The sequence below is a fragment of the Salvelinus sp. IW2-2015 genome, linkage group LG7, assembly GCF_002910315.2.
Source record: "Salvelinus sp. IW2-2015 linkage group LG7, ASM291031v2, whole genome shotgun sequence".
In the NCBI taxonomy this organism is placed as follows: domain Eukaryota; kingdom Metazoa; phylum Chordata; class Actinopteri; order Salmoniformes; family Salmonidae; genus Salvelinus; species Salvelinus sp. IW2-2015.
In genome coordinates, this window is record NC_036847.1 from 11,293,972 (window position 1) to 11,309,786 (window position 15,815).

The 15,815-nt window shown below is 43.8% G+C and overlaps 1 protein-coding gene across 1 annotated transcript in view; it reads right to left on the reverse strand.

The window, feature by feature from the left end:
- fhad1 (forkhead-associated (FHA) phosphopeptide binding domain 1) overlaps positions 1–15,815 on the reverse strand; it is a 45,057-nt gene that overhangs the window by 13,652 nt on the left and 15,590 nt on the right. The window contains exons 13-21 of the mRNA XM_023991863.2: positions 15,317–15,500; positions 14,929–14,999; positions 14,335–14,433; positions 14,082–14,168; positions 13,521–13,785; positions 8,072–8,186; positions 6,716–6,822; positions 5,923–6,082; positions 5,455–5,581 (exon numbers count right to left, since the gene is read on the reverse strand). Coding sequence (XP_023847631.2) covers positions 5,455–5,581; positions 5,923–6,082; positions 6,716–6,822; positions 8,072–8,186; positions 13,521–13,785; positions 14,082–14,168; positions 14,335–14,433; positions 14,929–14,999; positions 15,317–15,500 — 1,215 coding nt within the window. The remainder of the gene's footprint in view (positions 1–5,454; positions 5,582–5,922; positions 6,083–6,715; positions 6,823–8,071; positions 8,187–13,520; positions 13,786–14,081; positions 14,169–14,334; positions 14,434–14,928; positions 15,000–15,316; positions 15,501–15,815) is intronic.

Below are 15,815 nucleotides of genomic sequence, written 5' to 3' on the forward strand. Positions count from 1 at the left end.
CCAGCCAGCTTAACAGCTGATATCAACCAGTTTATTGCGCGATATCAACCCAGAGCATATCAGACTGATTCTTCCACCCACATCACCGGATTCCTGACGCAAGCTCTGGACAATTACAGCCGATCATCGCAGCTAGCTAACTGCACACCGAGTAGCTATGCTGGCTAACGCCTCTGTCCCGAGCAAGCACCAGTTAGCCTTGACTAGCCTCAGAGCTAGCCCACTAGCTGCGGCTAGCGCGAAGAGGTCTACCAGCGAATTCTGGGCTACAATACTCTTTTTGCAATTGGACTGGACTTTTTTTTGGCCGACACAAGAGCCCTGCCAACATCCACAAACTGGTCTAAATCAGCTACAAGCTAATTTAGCCATTTTTGCGCTGCTAGTAGCTTTTACCTCTGCACAGACACCAGCCCTGTTATTAGCCTGGATATTACTCTACCATTTACCAGCATCGGACTGTCTCTCGACAACACGCGCGGATCCTGCCGTAATCCTGAGCACTACTTCTGATCTCACAGCTAGCTTGCAGCTAGCGCAGCTAGCGCCACTGCACGAAGCTAGCACCAGTTAGCAAACACAACCTCTCTTTCGCCACCGCCATCCGGCTTGGATTCTCTGTCGACACGACCACGTCTGAGCAGACCCCTCCGTCTGAGGCAGACCTCCCCCGGGCTACTAACTTTAAACGCGGCGGCGTAGCTGCTAGTGGAGCCTCCCTGCTCCATCTACGGGCTGCCCCTGGACACCTATGATCACTTGGCTACATAGCTGATGCATGCTTGACTGTCCATTAATTCACGTACGCATCTGTTATTTGTGTTTTATCTGTCGGCTTGTGCTTTAACTCAGGATCTGTGTGTAGTAATCCGACCTCTCTGCCTAGTCGTCGCCATTTTTACCTGTTGTTGCTGTGTTAGACTAGCACCTGTTTTTTGCGGCTGTTATCTTACCTGTGTTTTAGCTAGCTTGCCCAATCAAGACTGCAATCACTTTAGCCTTACTGTATGTCTCTCTCAAATATCATATGCCTTGCATACTGTTGTTCAGGCTAGTTATACATTATCATTGTTTTGGTTTGCAATGGACCCGTAGTTCCACTCTCCGTACCTCTGATACATCCTTTGCCCACCCCCACACACATGCGGTGACCTCACCCATTGAGACCAGCATGTCCAGAGATACACCTCTCTTATCAATCACCCAGTGCCTGGCTGCCTCGCTGTACCGCCCGCACCAATACCCCTGTCTGCACATTATGCCCAGAATCTATTCTACACGCCCATAAATCTGCTCCTTTTATTCTTTGTCCCAACGCTCTAGCGCGACCAGTTTTGATAGCCTTTAGCCGCACCCTCATCCTACTACTCCTCTGTCTCGGGTGATGTGGAGTGTAAACCAGGCCCTGCATGTCCCCAGTCACCCTCATTTGTTGACTTCTGTGATCGAAAAGCCTTGGCCTCATGCATGTCAACATCAGAAGCCTCCTCCCTAAGTTTGCCTTACTCACCTGTTAGCACACTCTGCCAACCTGATGTCCTTGCCGTGTCCGAATCCTGGCTTAGGAAGGCCACCAAAAATTCTGGGATTTCTATACCCAACTATAACACTTTCCGTCAGAATAGAACTGCCAAAGGGGGAGGAGTTGCAATCTACTGGCAGAGATAGCCTGCAAAGTTCTGTCATACTTTCCAGGTCTATGCCAAACAGTTCGAACTTCTAATTTTAAAAATTAATCTCTCCAGAAATAAGTCTCTCACTGTTGCCGCCTGCTACCTCGACCCCCTCACGTCCCCAGCTGTGCCCTGGACACCATCTGTGAATTGATCGCTCCCATCTAGCTTCAGAGTTTGTTCTGTTAGGTGACCTAAACTGGGATATGCTTAACACCCCGGCAGTCCTACAATCCAAGCTTGATGCCCTCAATCTCACACAAATCATCAAGGAACCCACCAGTACACCAAATCCGTAACATGGGCACCTAATAGACATTATCCTGACCAACCTGCCTCCAAATACACCTCTGCTGTCCTCAATCAAGATCTCAGCGATCACTCATCGCTCATTGCCTGTATCCGCCACGGGTCCGCGGTCAAACGACCACCCCTCATCACTGTCAACGCTCCCTAAAACCATTCTGCGAGCAGGCCCTTTTCTAATCGACCTGGCCGGGTACCCTGGAAGGATATTGACCTCATCCGTCAGTTGAGGATGCCTGGTCATCCTTTAAAAGTTACTTCCTCACCATATTAGACAAAGCATGCTCCGTTCAAAAAATGCAGAACCAAGAACAGATATAGCCCTTGGTTCACTCCAGACCTGACTGCCCTCGACCAGCACAAAACATCCTGTGGCGAACTGCAATAGCATCGAAGAGCCCCCGCGATATGCAACTGTTCGGGAAGTCAGGAACCAATACACGCAGTCAGTCAGGAAGCAAAGGCCAGCTTTTTCAAGCAGAAATTTGCATCCTGTAGCTCTAACTCCAAAAAAGTTCTGGGATACTGTAAAGTCCATGAAGAACAAGAGACCTCCTCCCAGCTGCCCACTGCACTGAGGCTAGGTAACACGGTCACACACCGAATAAATCTCCGTGATAATCGAAGACTTCAACAAGCATTTCTCAATGCTGGCCATGCCTTCTCCTGGCGACTCCAACCTTGGCCAACAGCCCCGCCCCCCCCCCCGCTGCTACCGCCCAAGCCTCCCCAGCTTCTCCTTTACCCAAATCCAGATAGCAGATGTCTGAAGAGCTGGAAAACCTGGACCCATACAAATCAGCTGGGCTTGACAATCCTGGACCCCTATTTCTGAAACTGTCCGCCGCCATTGTCGACCCCCTATACCAGCCTGTTCAACCTCTCCTTCGTATCATCTGAGATCCCAAGGATTGGAAAGCTGCCGCGGTCATCCCCTCTCTTCAAAGGGGGAGACACCCCTGGACCCAACTGTTACAGACCCTATATCCATCCTGCCCTGCCTATCTAAGGTCTTCGAAGCCAAGTCAACAACAGATCACTGACCATCTCGAATCCACCGTACCTCTCCGCTGTGCAATCCGGTTTCCGAGCCGGTCACGGGTGCACCTCAGCCACGCTCAAGGTACTAAACGATATCATAACCGCCATCGATAAAGAACATTACTGTGCAGCCGTCTTCATCGACCTGCCAAGGCTTCGACTCTGTCAATCACCATATTCTTATCGCAGACTCAGTAGCCTCGGTTTTCTAATGACTGCCTTGCCTGGTTCACCAAACTACTTTGCAGACAGAGTTCAGTGTGTCAATGGAGGGCATGTTGTCCGGTCTCTGGCAGTCTCTATGGGGTACCACAGGGTTCAATTCTCGGGCCGACTCTTTTCTCTGTATACATCAATGATGTTGCTCTTGCTGCGGGCGATTCCCTGATCCACCTCTACGCAGACGACACTATTCTATATACTTCCGGCCCTTCCTTGACACTGTGCTATCTAACCTCCAAACGAGCTTCAATGCCATACAACACTCCTTCCGTGGCCTCCAACTGCTCTTAAACGCTAGTAAAACACAAATGCATGCTTTTCAACCGTTCGCTGCCTGCACCCGCACGCCCGACTAGCATCACCACCCTGGACGGTTCCGACCTAGAATATGTGACATCTATAAGTACCTAGGTGTCTGGCTAGACTGCAAACTCTCCTCCCAGACTCATATCAAAACATCTCCAATCCAAATCAAAAAGAATCGCTTTCTATTCCGCCAACAAAGCCTCCTTCACTACGCGCGCAAACTTACCTAGTAAAACTGACTATCCTACGATCCTCGACTTCGCGATGTCATCTACAAAATAGCTTCCAATACTCTACTCAGCAAACTGGATGCAGTTATCACAGTGCCATTCGTTTTGTTACTAAGCACCTTATAGACCCACACTGCGACCTGTATGCCCTAGTCGGCTGGCCCTCGCTACATGTTCGTCGTCAGACCCACTGGCCCAGGTCATCTACAAGGCTATGCTAGGTAAAGTGCCGCCTTACTCCAGTCACTGGTCACGATGGCTACACCCACCCGCAACACGCGCTCCAGCAGGTGTATCTCACTGATCATCCCTAAAGCCAAAACCTCATTTGGACCCTTTCCTTCCAGTTCTCTGCTGCTGCGACTGAACGAATTGCAAAATCTCTGAGTTGGAACTTTATCTCCTCAACAACTTTAAAAATCTGCTATCCGAGCAGCTAACGATCGCTGCAGCTGTACATAGTCCATCTGTAAACTACCCACCCAATTTACCTACCTCACCCCCATACTGCTTTTATTTATTTACTTTCTGCTCTTTTGACACCAGTATCTCTTCTTGCACATGATCATCTGATGATTTATCACTCCAGTGTTAATCTGCTAAATTGTAATTATTCGATTTATTGGCCTACGCTCATGCCTTTTGCACACATTGTATATAGATTCTCTTTTTTTTTCTTTTCTACCATGTTATTGACTTGTTTATTGTTTACTCCATGTGTAACTCTGTGTTGTCTGTTCACACTGCTATGCTTTATCTTGGCCAGGTCGCAGTTGCAAATGAGAACTTGTTCTCAACTAGCCTACCTGGTTAAATAAAGGTGAAATAAAATWAAAAWAMTAAAATCATGTTGTACTGTACTGTTGTTATGGTTAACGACAAGGTGCTGCTTTACATGCGAGTGTGTTGTCAGGATGCGAGGCACATGCCATTAAACATAGTGATGCACAATGTCATATAATGTATCTCCTGCTTCTCCAGTGTCCTGATAGGAGGGGGAATAGGAGATGGTCTCTTCCTCTGAGTGTTGATTGTACTGAGTAAGAGGCGTGTCACCACAGCACAAGATCATTATCAGCAGAACCTGTTCAAACTGGCTTTTCTTTGAGGAAACAGAGGCACCCTCCAGCGTTTACTGAACCAGACAGCTAAATATCAGACCTCTTTTTTCAGTAACGTATTCAAGTGTATGTGTGGTGAACCTATGATGCTGCAGATGTTTTCCATATTGTTGTGTGCCTCGTGCTTCATTTGATTCCTCTCTTGCCTTCAGTTGATCAATGCGGTTGGAGAGTGCAATCCTCTTAGCCTGGTCCCAGATATGTTTGTCCTTTATAGCATAGTCAACTCCTATGGTTGTTGTCTGGTATGATAACCACCGTATGAGTCGATGAGACAGCACATACACATCTGGGACCAGGCTACAAACACCTGGTGTCCCTGGTCTAAATCTAAATCAACCAGTTCACCAAAAGCCAGGAGACACGGCGGCCCTCGAGGACCAGAGGTGTACACCACTGGCCCTGTATTCCTAAAGCGTCTCAGAGTAGGGAGTACAAGGATCAGGTTCCCCCTTGGGTTCACTCATTATAATCTAAAAGTCAAAACTGATCCTAAATCAGCACTCCTACTCTGAGATTCTTTGTGAATATGGGCCTTTATGTAATTCCACTCGCCTTTGTGTGTGGTGGTATGCAGGTGACAACAGAGTAGTGGACAGGCTGGGTCTGCTCTGGGTTTGTCCTCTGTTCCTTCATCTCTCTCTCTGCCCTGAGACTCTTCTCCAGGTCCACCTGACAAAGCCTGGTAGGACACAACACATTAGATAAAATCAAATCATATCATAAAATATACGATAGGACACAACGCATCAGCCCTTCACTACATGCTGGCTGGCTGCTTGCTATCTTAATGACCCTAATATAGCTACTACATTACTTTGTACTTATGCCATTTCAAGGTAAATATATATTTTTTGCTCAAATTTTATTATATCGTGGTTTAAATGTATTGGTTCTTCACATTTGTACACATATGATATTACATTTGAGGATTCCACATTACAAATCCAATGTAACCGATGGGGATTGGTAACCTCACTCCTCAGATTCAAATGTCTCCCCCCGCACCTACCTCAGACCTACCTCAATTCATCCCTCACTTTCTCAAGCTCCTCCCCTTTCTGCTCCACGAGTTGTGACATCAGCATTAGCTTCTGAGTGAGAATGCTCAGTTGGACCCTCTGATCCACAACCAGAGCCTTAAGCTGCTCCAACTGTAGTTTCTGCTGCTCACTGAGCTCCCCTGCAGAATACACACAGTTAAGCATTCACACACACACACACACGCACACGCACACACACACACAAGCGCACACAATGTGAGACTGCTATGTTATCAGACAAAAATGTGCTTCTGCTGAATGTGATCTGACATATCCAGGTAACTGCCAAAATAAAGGAAACACCAACATAAAGTGTCTTAATAGAGCATTGGGCCACCACGAGACAGAACATCATTTGGTGTTTTGTTGATGGTGAAAAACAATGTCTCAGGCGCCACTCCAGAATCTCCCATAAGTGTTCAATTGGGTTGAGATCTGGTGACTGAGGCAGCCATGACATTTGGTTTACATTGTTTTTATGCTCATCAAGTCATTCTGTGACCACTTGTGCCCAGTGGATGGGGGCATTGTCATTCTATGGGGGCATAGCCTTGGTAGCCAATGTAATGGCCGGCCCAGCATTTTTATACATGACCCTAAGCATGATGGGATCTTCATTGCTTAATTAACTAAGGAACCACACCTGTGTGGAAGCACTTGCTTTCAATATTCTTTGTATCATTGTTTCATTTACATACTGCCACTATTTTTTAATACATTTGAAAACCATAATATACTGAAGGGATGGATCAACAGAGATTGTGAGATTGCACCTGTCATGTCTGTTATCCTGGCATTGGCTGCAGCCAGGTCACGACTCAAAGCCACGATGAGGTCACCCTGGCTACATGTTTCCAGCTGAGACTGGGCCAAGTCTGCCCTGGAGAGATGAGAACAAGGAAAACAAGAGGAGGGTATTTTAGTTAACAAACTAGAAATATGGAATGGTTGAACAAAAAGTAAATCTGTACACGTTTTGACCCCAAACTGGGGCTTCCTCAGTAGAATGTTCGACCATGTTTAGCCTGATTAATCCACTTACTCATAATTCCACAGCTTCACTACGGACACATGCACATGCACCCGCACGCACACACACGCAGTCCCTAACCCCTAACCCGTACCCTAACCCGTAGCCTAACCCTAACCTGAAAACCTAACCTTAATCCTAACCCTAAAACTAACCCTAGTTCCTAACCCTTAACCTAACACTAATTCTAACCTTATCCCTAAACCCCTAGAAATAGCATTTGACCTTGTGGGGACTAACAAAAAGTCCCCAGTTGGTCAAAAAAAAATGGTTTACTATTCTTGTAGGGACTTCTGGTCCCCACAAGTATAGTTAAACACATCCACACACACACACACACACACACACACACACACACAGACACACACAGACACACACAGACTGAAACAAGGCCTTCTATCACCATATTTGAAAGAGATAACTGTGGTAATATAAATTAGCTGTAAAAAATAAGTCTGCATGATCATTAATCTAAGATTTAAAAGACACATGCTGCACTGTAGCTGTACTATACTGTGTTTTCAGAAATGGACACCAGGGACTCTCATAGGCTTATCTTTAACTGGAATGCAGTGGCACACATGGGATGGGATAAGAAGACCTCAGATTACATTTAGGAATCAGTGCCTGGGCCTTCAGAAGTAATCCTCCGATTGGTTTGAGACAAGAGGGTCGTTTCACAGACTGATCCCTATATGGATCATATATATCAGAGTCATTATATAAGAAAAGCATGAGTCGTGACTCACGCATATATTTCTGGCCTCATGCATTATTCATGAGGAAAGCACAGTGTGAGCATGGGGATGTTTGCTGAGTGATGACGTCACTCCTTTGTGGAAGATGGCAAGAAGTACCATGGTGTGAATACACAGAGACAGCATCTAAGGTGAATAACCTTACATTAAAACATTTGGAGGTTGCATACATTATGATTTACAATCAAAACTGTTGATGTATTGCATCAGATTTACTATAAAATGTGGTAAGGTCCCTCTAGTTAAATGTCAGTAATAGTCTGTGCCTATTGGGGAATGTTTCCACTACTTAGTCTCATCAATATTGAGGCCATCTAATAAGTTGAAAACCCCCTCTTTACCTGAGCGAAGTGATATTACCCTCCAGGGCTGCTACCTCTGAGGCCTGTTTAGTATGTGTCTCCAGGGGACTGGTACTCATCACAGGCCTACTACTCTCCAGATTCCCCTCCAACGCTGTGGAGAGTTAGAAGACATTATAAAGGCTCATACATGGTTAAAACAAGTTATAAAGCATTATATCTGCACCCTGTAAGTATTTAAGTATCCGATTCTCTGGGTCTTTCCTGAAAAATAGACACCAGCTGGTCAGATTCAATGTTCACTTCAGCCCTTCCAGAACCACCTGTACAGGATCCCCACAAGGCTCTAWCATCTTGCCGGTGCTATTCACCCTGTACACAGACGACTGTAGGAGCTCGGACCCAGAGATTACGTTCATTAAGTACTTTGATGACACAGTAATAATAGACAGGCAATCCAGAGGGGCGCCTCCAGGCTGAAATGACAGGTTTTCACTGTAGTGTAACCAGAACTACCTGCACCTCAATGCAACCAAAACCAAAGACCTGGTCATTGACTTTAGAAGAGACCAACCTACCATCCCCGCGCTGGAGGTTAACGGACACATCATTAAACAAGGAGAAGACTACAAACACCTAGGAATCATCATCAACAACAAGCTCTTCTTCAAAAGAAGCACTGAACAAATTCACTCAAAATTTCAACAAMCCCTGTTCTTTCTACAGAAATTGAGGAAGTTTAATGTACACCAATCAATCCTYCAATAATTTTATAACTGCTTTATAGAATCCATCATAGCTTTTAATGTTGTAGGGTGGTTTGGTGCTCTAGGGAACACAAGYCTGAACCCACTGAACAGGGTAATACGAATCAGTGGGAAGGTCATTGGAGCAAGCCAGGACCCCTCAGTGACATTTACAAAAAAAGAGTGAGGAAGAAGGGATAACAAATAGCTTTTGACACCCATACAAACTGAAGAGATCAACTTCTAGTTTTGTGCCAAAAACYGGAGAGCAACTTCTGTCTGGTGAAGTCCACAAAGCATATTGCATGTAACAAACAGTTACATGACCTACAACATAGTCAAGCAAGTTCATGTCTACGACATCTTCGGACCACTAATCAACTATTGATTTAGAACCACGGAGAGTTACCGCGAGTAGCAAAGAAAACAGGAGCTGCCTTCACTATTCCAGCACCATTTCAACTTCAATATTTCAACATTATCAAATCACCTATGCTTATTCTAGTACAGTGGCAACTAAAAGATACCAAAACAATTTAGTCCAATCAACTTAAACTAAATAGGATGTGGCTGTCGATGGTTCTGATTTCTGTGTGTCTGTGTTGACGCACCAATGTCTTCCTCCTCTCTTTAATGTTGACGAAACGGTCTATTTCTCTTTTTTGTTGTCCTAGGCTACCTGGCTAAAAATAGCTTAAACCTCTACGGGATCGGTTCCCCCCGCGGGACGGTTGAGCTAACGTTGGCTAATGTGATTAGCATGAGGTTGTAAGTAACAAGAACATTTCCCAGGACATAGACATATCTGATATGGGCAGAAAGCTTAAATTCTTGTTAATCTAACTGCATTGTCCAATTTACAGTAGCTGTTACAGTGAAATAATACCATGCTATTATTGTCTGAGGAGAGTGCACAGTTATGAACTTGAAAATGTATTAATAAACCAATTAGGCACATTTGGGCAGTCTTGATACAACATTTTGAACAGAAATTCAGTGGTTCATTGAATCAGTCTAAAACTGTGCACATACACTGCTGCTATCTAGTGGCCAAAATCTAAATTGTGCCTAACCTGGGATATAACATTTTGGCCTTTCTCTTGCATTTCAAAGATTTTTTTTTTTTTAAGAGAAAAAACTCGTTTTTTCTTTGTATTATCTTTTACCAGATCTAATGTGTTAAATTCTCCTACATTAATTTCACATTTTCACAAACTTCAAAGTGTTTCCTTTCAAATGGTATCAAGAATATGCATATCCTTGCTTCAGGTCCTGAGCTACAGGCAGTTAGATTTGGGTATGTCATTATAGGCGAAAATTGAAAAGAAGGATACGATCCTTCCTTTCATGGGCAACATTAGCCTTCTACTGTACATCTAGTTACATATTGAATGTCCATCCTCTCAGGCCAGGGGCACAATGTATGAATTAATGGTTGGATCAGAATCACTGTTATAATCATTGGCCAGTACAGAGAATTAAGTCCAAATCCCTATCTCCATCCATTTAATTTAGGAAAGGGACAATTTTTGCTAGCTAGCTAGCCAACGGAGGACAACAACACAACGAGATGCAACAATTCAAGTTGTTTCTGTCAGTGACACATGCTCTCAATGTGATTTGATAGGAGTGAAGACAAATCCAAACTGGCTTCCATTGACACTTTTTTTTGGTGTGCTAGGACCCTTCACACTTGAGCTCACTCAGTTTAGCTCAACGCTGATTGGCCAAATGCTCGCTGACTTCCCCTGCATTCAATGCTACGGGCAGCAACAATGTAATGCTTTTTTGGACCAGACAGAATCAGATAGATGGTCTACACATACAGAGACAGAGGGGCACTGTTTCGCTCGCTTGGATGCTTTCCAGTGAGATACATTAATTGAAGGAAAATTATTAAACACAGAGACAAAAGATAAATTATWATTTAAAAAAATTATTGGTCAAATATTTGGGGAAGTCTGGCTTCCCTTGGCACCCATGAATACACACCACTGTTTGTGTCTTGTATGTACCAATTCGTCACCACACATGAAGCTCCCTCCCAGGAATTAAAAGTCATTTGCATTGAATTTTGAATAAGTAAAGTGTTACTGAGTTTATTTCACACCCAGTAACACCAAGTTTAACTATGCGTTGATAATACACTCTCTGGCATTTGACTACAAAGTGTAATGTAATTGAGGAAAATATGTGCTTCTAGCATTGCTCTTAGTSTTGCATTACACGTGACTGTCATCTAGTGACATAAAATGGCACTACCTTGCATTAAGCAAACTACTGTGTCCAGTGSTGTTTAATTTAGACTTGTGGGAACTGACCAACAGTACCTTCAGAAAGTATTCATACCACTTGACTTATTCCACATTTTGTTATGTTACAGCCTGAATTCAAATTTGATTCAATGTATTATTTTCTCACCCATCTACACACAATAAACCATAACGACAGAGAGAACAAATGTTTTTAGAAATTGTAGCAAATTTATTGAAAATTAAATACAGAAATGTACATAAGTATTCACCTYCCTACAATACTTTGTAGAAGCATGTTTGGTAGCGATTACAGCTGTGAGTCTTCCTGGGTAAGTCTCTAAGAGCTTTGCACACCTGGATTGTAAAATATTTGCACCTTATTCTTTGTATATTCAGTGTATATTTGGTCTTGTGTTTAAGGTTAWTGTCCTACTGAAAGATGAATTTGTATCCCAGTGTCTGAGGGAAAGCAGACTGAACCAGGTTTCCTATAGGATTTTGCCTGTTGCTTAGCTCTATTCCATTTMTTTTTATCCCTAAAAACTCCCTAGTCCTTGCCGATGACAAGCATAACCATAACATGATGCARCCACCACAATGGTTGAAAATATGAAGAGTGGTACTCAGTGATGTGTTGTGTTGGATTTGCCCCAAACATAACACTTTGTATTCAGGACATGAAGTTCATTTTTTTGCCACATTTTTTGCAGTTTTACTTCAGTGCTTTCGTGCAAACAGGATGCATGTTTTGGAAAATGTTTTATTCTGTACAGGCTTCCTTCTTTTCACTCTGTGATTTAGCTAAGAATTGTGGAGTAACAGTTTTCTCCTATCACAGCCATTAAACTCTGTAACTGTTTTAAAGTCACCACTGGCCTCATGGTGAAATCCCTGAGTGGCTTCCTTCCTCTATGGCAACTTAGTTAGGAAGGACGCCTGCATCTTTGTAGTGACTGGGTGTATTGATACACCATCCAAAGTGTAATTAATAACTTCACCATGCTCAAAGAAACATTCAATATCTGCATAATTTTTGTATAATAACAAAAATCATATTTAACACTATTATTGCACACAGAGTGAGTCCATGTAACTTATAACGTGACTTGTTAAGCACGCTTTTACTCCTGAACTTATTTAGGCTTGCCAAAATAAAGTGGTTGAATAGTTATTAGCTTTACATTTTTATTAATTTGTAAACATTTCTAAAAACATAATTCCACTTTGACACTATGGGGTATTGTGTAGGTCAGTGACACAAAATCTTAGCTGTAACACAAAAAAATGTGGAAATGTCAAGGGGTGTGAATACTTTCTGAAGGCACTGTATATGGATTGGGCTAAATTGAAATGTTTCTTTCAGAAGAAATATGAAAAGCATATGCATAACCATGGTAGCAATTGAAAGGGAACAGTTAGGAGATTATGGGGAAATTATTAGACCAAAAGGTGAGGACACAACAATTCACCTAACTCGACTGAATACAAACATTACACTGGTGATTTTATGTGCATTTTACACTTACTGCACTTTACGCCGCATTTGTTGATAACGAAATCTGAAAATACTCTGGATACATTCAGTAACATGATACGAGTATTTCTGGAAAATGTGGGGTCGGTGCAACGTAAGACAAAGAAACTACTATGGGTTTGAGTGAGAGGACTAACTGGCGTCTCCAAGTGGCCACACACCTCTCCAAAGTGTGCACAGTTCCTAAGCAATTTCAATGCACTTTTATGACTCATAGAAGAGTCTGAAATATCAGTACACTGGTAGTTGTTTCATTTGGAACACAACCCTGCCATCACACAATTACTGTTGTTGTTTACACAATCCTAAAACAGACCATTATAAATCTCAGTCTGCGTCAGGTGGGCATCAAGCTTGTTCTATTGTCAACATCCCTAGCTAAGTTATACAATACGATCTTACAGTGCTAGACTTTCACAGGGCAATTCAGAGAAACAGATCTTAATTTTGGTGCGCATAGAAAGGATTCATGCGTGCATTCGTGTGTGTTCAGTGGCACATTTTCTTTACAATACACAACAATAGGCTCATTCTGTTCAGAACAACCCAGGGTATGAGGCCATGTCATCTTGTAACTGTACATCAAAACATAGTGATCATAAACGTTGACACTGTATCTGACATGAGTTTTATGATATGGAAATGTGAAGTGCACATTTGGACACGGGTGTTTGGCTTGCTTGTAGGACATAAAAAGGTATTTATTATAATCCTCAACGTCTCATCTTTCAAAATACAGTCCTCTTAATTTACAGCATTTCCCTCACTCAGACATTTTTTGGTGCAAAAGTTGCCCAATTATTTGTTGTTAAAGCACAGAGATGCCCTGTATCCAGATGCCAATCCCCCCCCCCCCCCAGGCTTCTAGGGTTCTCTAGAAGAACAAGACCAACCAGACGGCCAGAACGCCAGACAGCCAGACAGTCCAATCCCCCCCCCCCCACCCCCCTCACCTCTCAGCTGTCCAATCAGCGCTTCCCTCTCCACCTCCTGGGCTCTCTGTCTGCTCTGGACCCAGCGCTGCTCCAGGGCCACGATGGTGTGTGCGTGCTGCCGCACCTGCTCCCTGTACTCGGCCTCCCAGACCCTGTAGCGCTCCTTCTCCTCCTCCAAGATCTCCTTCATCTTATCCTGCCACTCCTCCTCCCTCCTGCCCGCCTCCTCCAGCCTGGTGCACCACTCGGCCTCCTGGGTCTGTGCCTCCTGCTGCAGTTTAGTCTGGGAAGCGAGAGAAACACGTAGAGTCGGTGGATTGTAACGTCTGTTTCCTGGTGGACCACTGTGTATGCTAGTTATCAGTTTCAGGTGTTCTCCTTGTAGATGCATCTTTATGTAGCTTTATCACCGGCTAGTTGTTGTGTTACTTGACTGCTTTAAGGGTGAATCCTTTGACAGTTTAATAACACACTGAATTACAAAACAAACAGACTGATGGAACCAGCATCCACAGTGTTCTCGAAGGACCTGGACTAGGAGAAATTGGTCAAAACCATCCCAGCACCTAGCCCCCTCACCTGGGCTTGTCTGAGTGCCTCCAACTCCCCCTTTAGCTCCTCCAACTCCTTCTTCCTGGCCTCTTCTTCATGCTGTGCCACAGTCATCTACAATGGAAGTAAGGGAACATACAGATGTGCGTCTTTTCGTGGATGTCAACAAAGCATTGCTATTGAATCCATTTTCCCAGTCATGCACATGCACAGTGTGTGTGTATATGTGTGCAAGTGTGCGTGAGTGCCCGCAAGCATGCATGTGTGTGTGGGAGCCAACCTGCTGTCTCTGCTGCACCAGCTCCTCTCTGGTAATGCTCAGAAGCTCCTGCAGCTCTCTGGACTTTGCTTCTCTCTCCTGGAGCTCCTCCAGGTCTATCTGCACCCCAGAAAAGACACAGTGACCCTATGACAACTAAACAACCCTATCAGCCACATCATATGTGCAATCTCGCTATACATCACATTAAAACCACTGATGAGAAAATGAGGCCTTAGATAGGAAAACCTACCACTCAAACTCACTGGAAGTTTATTGATAATGACAGTGATCTTCCATTGGGTTACAAATACATCAATGATTATCCCATTTGTATAAGGGTTCTGGGCCTATTTTCAAACAGTCTCAGAGTAGGAGTGCTGATATAAGATCAGTTGTGCCTTTTAAGAAGACATGTAAGATTATACATACAGGGATATCCTGATCCCAGAGCTCTGAGATGCTTTGTGTATACAGGGCCTGATGTCTATTCTTACTACATTTTCTTATTTGAACATCTACTCCAGTTCTGTGTATGTGGCTTACAGAGCAGGCCATTCACCAACATTTTTGAGTCAGTGCAGAGCAAAGTGATAGGGCACCAATTCTACCTACCTTCAAACGCTGAAGCTCCACTTTGTATCCCTGATGCTCATTGACCAGGGTTCTGATGCCACTCAGGACTCCTATGGGGATACAAAAGGATATTAGATCATATGGACCCCTTTGTGATTTTAACCCATATATGGACCATAGTAGTACTCCAATCCCCTAGTACCCATGTGTGTGTGTGTTAGTTAGTGCACCCTTTATTAAATATTTCTTAATTGAAGATAGGGAAACGACTTTGCATTATTCCATTACTACAGTGTTTTTCATGCCTTGTCCTGCGACTTTCCAGGAACACTGGAACACTGCTTTACCACATAAATACATAATTGACTATGTAAAGAAGTACAAATACAACAGCTAAACAAAATGTAAACAGCCAGATTTAAATCACCTTCAGTGGGATGTGAAGCATCTATCCCAGCTTCCAGTAGTGCCTGGGTGGCACTCTGAAGCAGTGGGAGCTGGGTAGCCATTATGGAGAGGACTGAAGCCTTGACCCAGGCCAGAGCTGGAGACACACTCTCCTCCTGTAGTGAGGTCATGGCCTTCTCCAGTGCATTTGCCGAGCATGCCTCCTGTAATTGACTCTGAGTGAGTGGACAATAGACATACCAGCTGTATCTTGTTTGGTCAAGTGTGTGTGTGTGTGTGTGTGTGTGTGTGTGTGTGCTATTTAGGATGTTTGGGTGACAGTATCAAAGCAGCATTTCAATTTGCTTGGGGAACACTTGAGACAGACAAGTTTCTTGATTGTCTGGTTGAGAGTTGATTTGAGTCACATTTTAGGTTATGTATTGCATTTACCCTAATTTGTAAGCCACTTTGGATTTGAGCATCTTATAATTGACAGATACACACTGTATGACAGTATATCCAAGTGTAGGACTATT